Raw genomic sequence first — 1,280 nt, 5'->3', positions numbered from 1 at the left:
CAAGACCCCTCATCGATAACGCAGATTGTGTGGAAAAGCAACTGAACAAAGGATTTGCCGCTCACAACAAACTAGCACCTAGTCCGGCTCATCCTATTTGGCCGTGTAGTATACAACCAGCTCCGGATAGATTTGGGCATTCTCAAACACAATCACCTCATGGAACTGCCCAGAGGGTGTCGCGACAACCGAGTCATACCTGCAAAAGTAAAATGGCCGGCGCAACATAACAGTCAGATCAGGAGGCGGACAGAGACAACATGCAACAGATGGTCGATGTTGTCCGACGCACCGCTCGTTGTTGGGCGCATTGGGCAGGAGCGGAGGTGCCAGCGCCCCAGAAGGAGGCGATGGATGGACATGGGCATGGCCCAGGAGTGCTCGCGTGATGACGAGCATTCGTTCGCCGTTGGGTCCGGCACCGGCGTACTGATGACTCTGAGATCAAGTGTAAGCACATTGCGTCAGCACCACAGCACTTGGGTAAACAGGCGAGATTGACAGCCAGCGCGGCGATACCTTGCCGGGATGGTCCGCCAAGTAAACACCGAGACCAAAGCGGTGGCCGGCACTGTTGCCGGCAAAGCGATAGTCAAGGCCCAGGCGCACAATCTTGTCGCGCAACATTGTGTCAGGGGCGATGCCGTGGAGCAACAGGCGCTCTTGACAGGATGTATCGCGAAGCAGCGCTGGAGAGCCCGAAGGCGCATCTGATGTGGCCGTTTGAATCTGGGTGCACTGCTCCTGACTTTTGATGCGATGCAACATTTCGCGTCGCTTGACGCTGTAGCGCTCCCACAGCACGGGGTTGTGCACGCGCTCCACTCGTTGCACTGCAATATTCGCTGGTTCCCGTCCATCGGTGTTCAGCTGCTTCAGTAGCTCACCCACCTAGCCACCCAATAGGTTCAAATCAGACGATTCGCGGAAGAGAGAGAGAGAAAAAAAAAAAAAATGAAGCAATCACAAGCGACGCACCTCTGACATGAGCTCGGGCGCGTCGCGCAAGACATCAATGGCTGGCCCGACTTGGGCCAAGGCAGGCTGCTGCGCGATGTTCCGGGCGCTGAAAAGGCTTGGCCGTTGCTTCGGATCTGTTGCAAGCAAAGCCCGCGTTTCCTTGTACAAATCACTCGACGAATCGCACATCTGCATCAGAGAAACCAACGTGAGTTTCCATCACATTAGAGGCGCGGTGCCCAGTTGTCGTTTCAGAGAATCACAATACGCTTACCTCAGTCGCCAAGTGCGAAAACCGAAATTTGCATTCTCTGCTCCGC

At 55.3% G+C, this 1,280-nt stretch overlaps 1 protein-coding gene across 1 annotated transcript in view; it reads right to left on the bottom strand.

The window, feature by feature from the left end:
* The window catches only part of MONBRDRAFT_30435 (uncharacterized protein), a gene marked incomplete at both ends in the record, with an annotated part of 5,873 nt that overhangs the window by 1,590 nt on the left and 3,003 nt on the right, over nt 1-1,280 (bottom strand). The window contains 4 exons of the mRNA XM_001750876.1: nt 115-199; nt 293-438; nt 520-891; nt 979-1,149. Of these exons, the coding sequence (XP_001750928.1) occupies nt 115-199; nt 293-438; nt 520-891; nt 979-1,149 (774 nt within the window). The remainder of the gene's footprint in view (nt 1-114; nt 200-292; nt 439-519; nt 892-978; nt 1,150-1,280) is intronic.

Source organism: Monosiga brevicollis, genomic scaffold (genome assembly GCF_000002865.3).
Source record: "Monosiga brevicollis MX1 MONBRscaffold_51 genomic scaffold, whole genome shotgun sequence".
Classification (NCBI taxonomy): domain Eukaryota; class Choanoflagellata; order Craspedida; family Salpingoecidae; genus Monosiga; species Monosiga brevicollis.
Note: the sequence above shows the minus strand (reverse complement) of the source record. Positions and strands in the feature narration are given on the sequence as shown.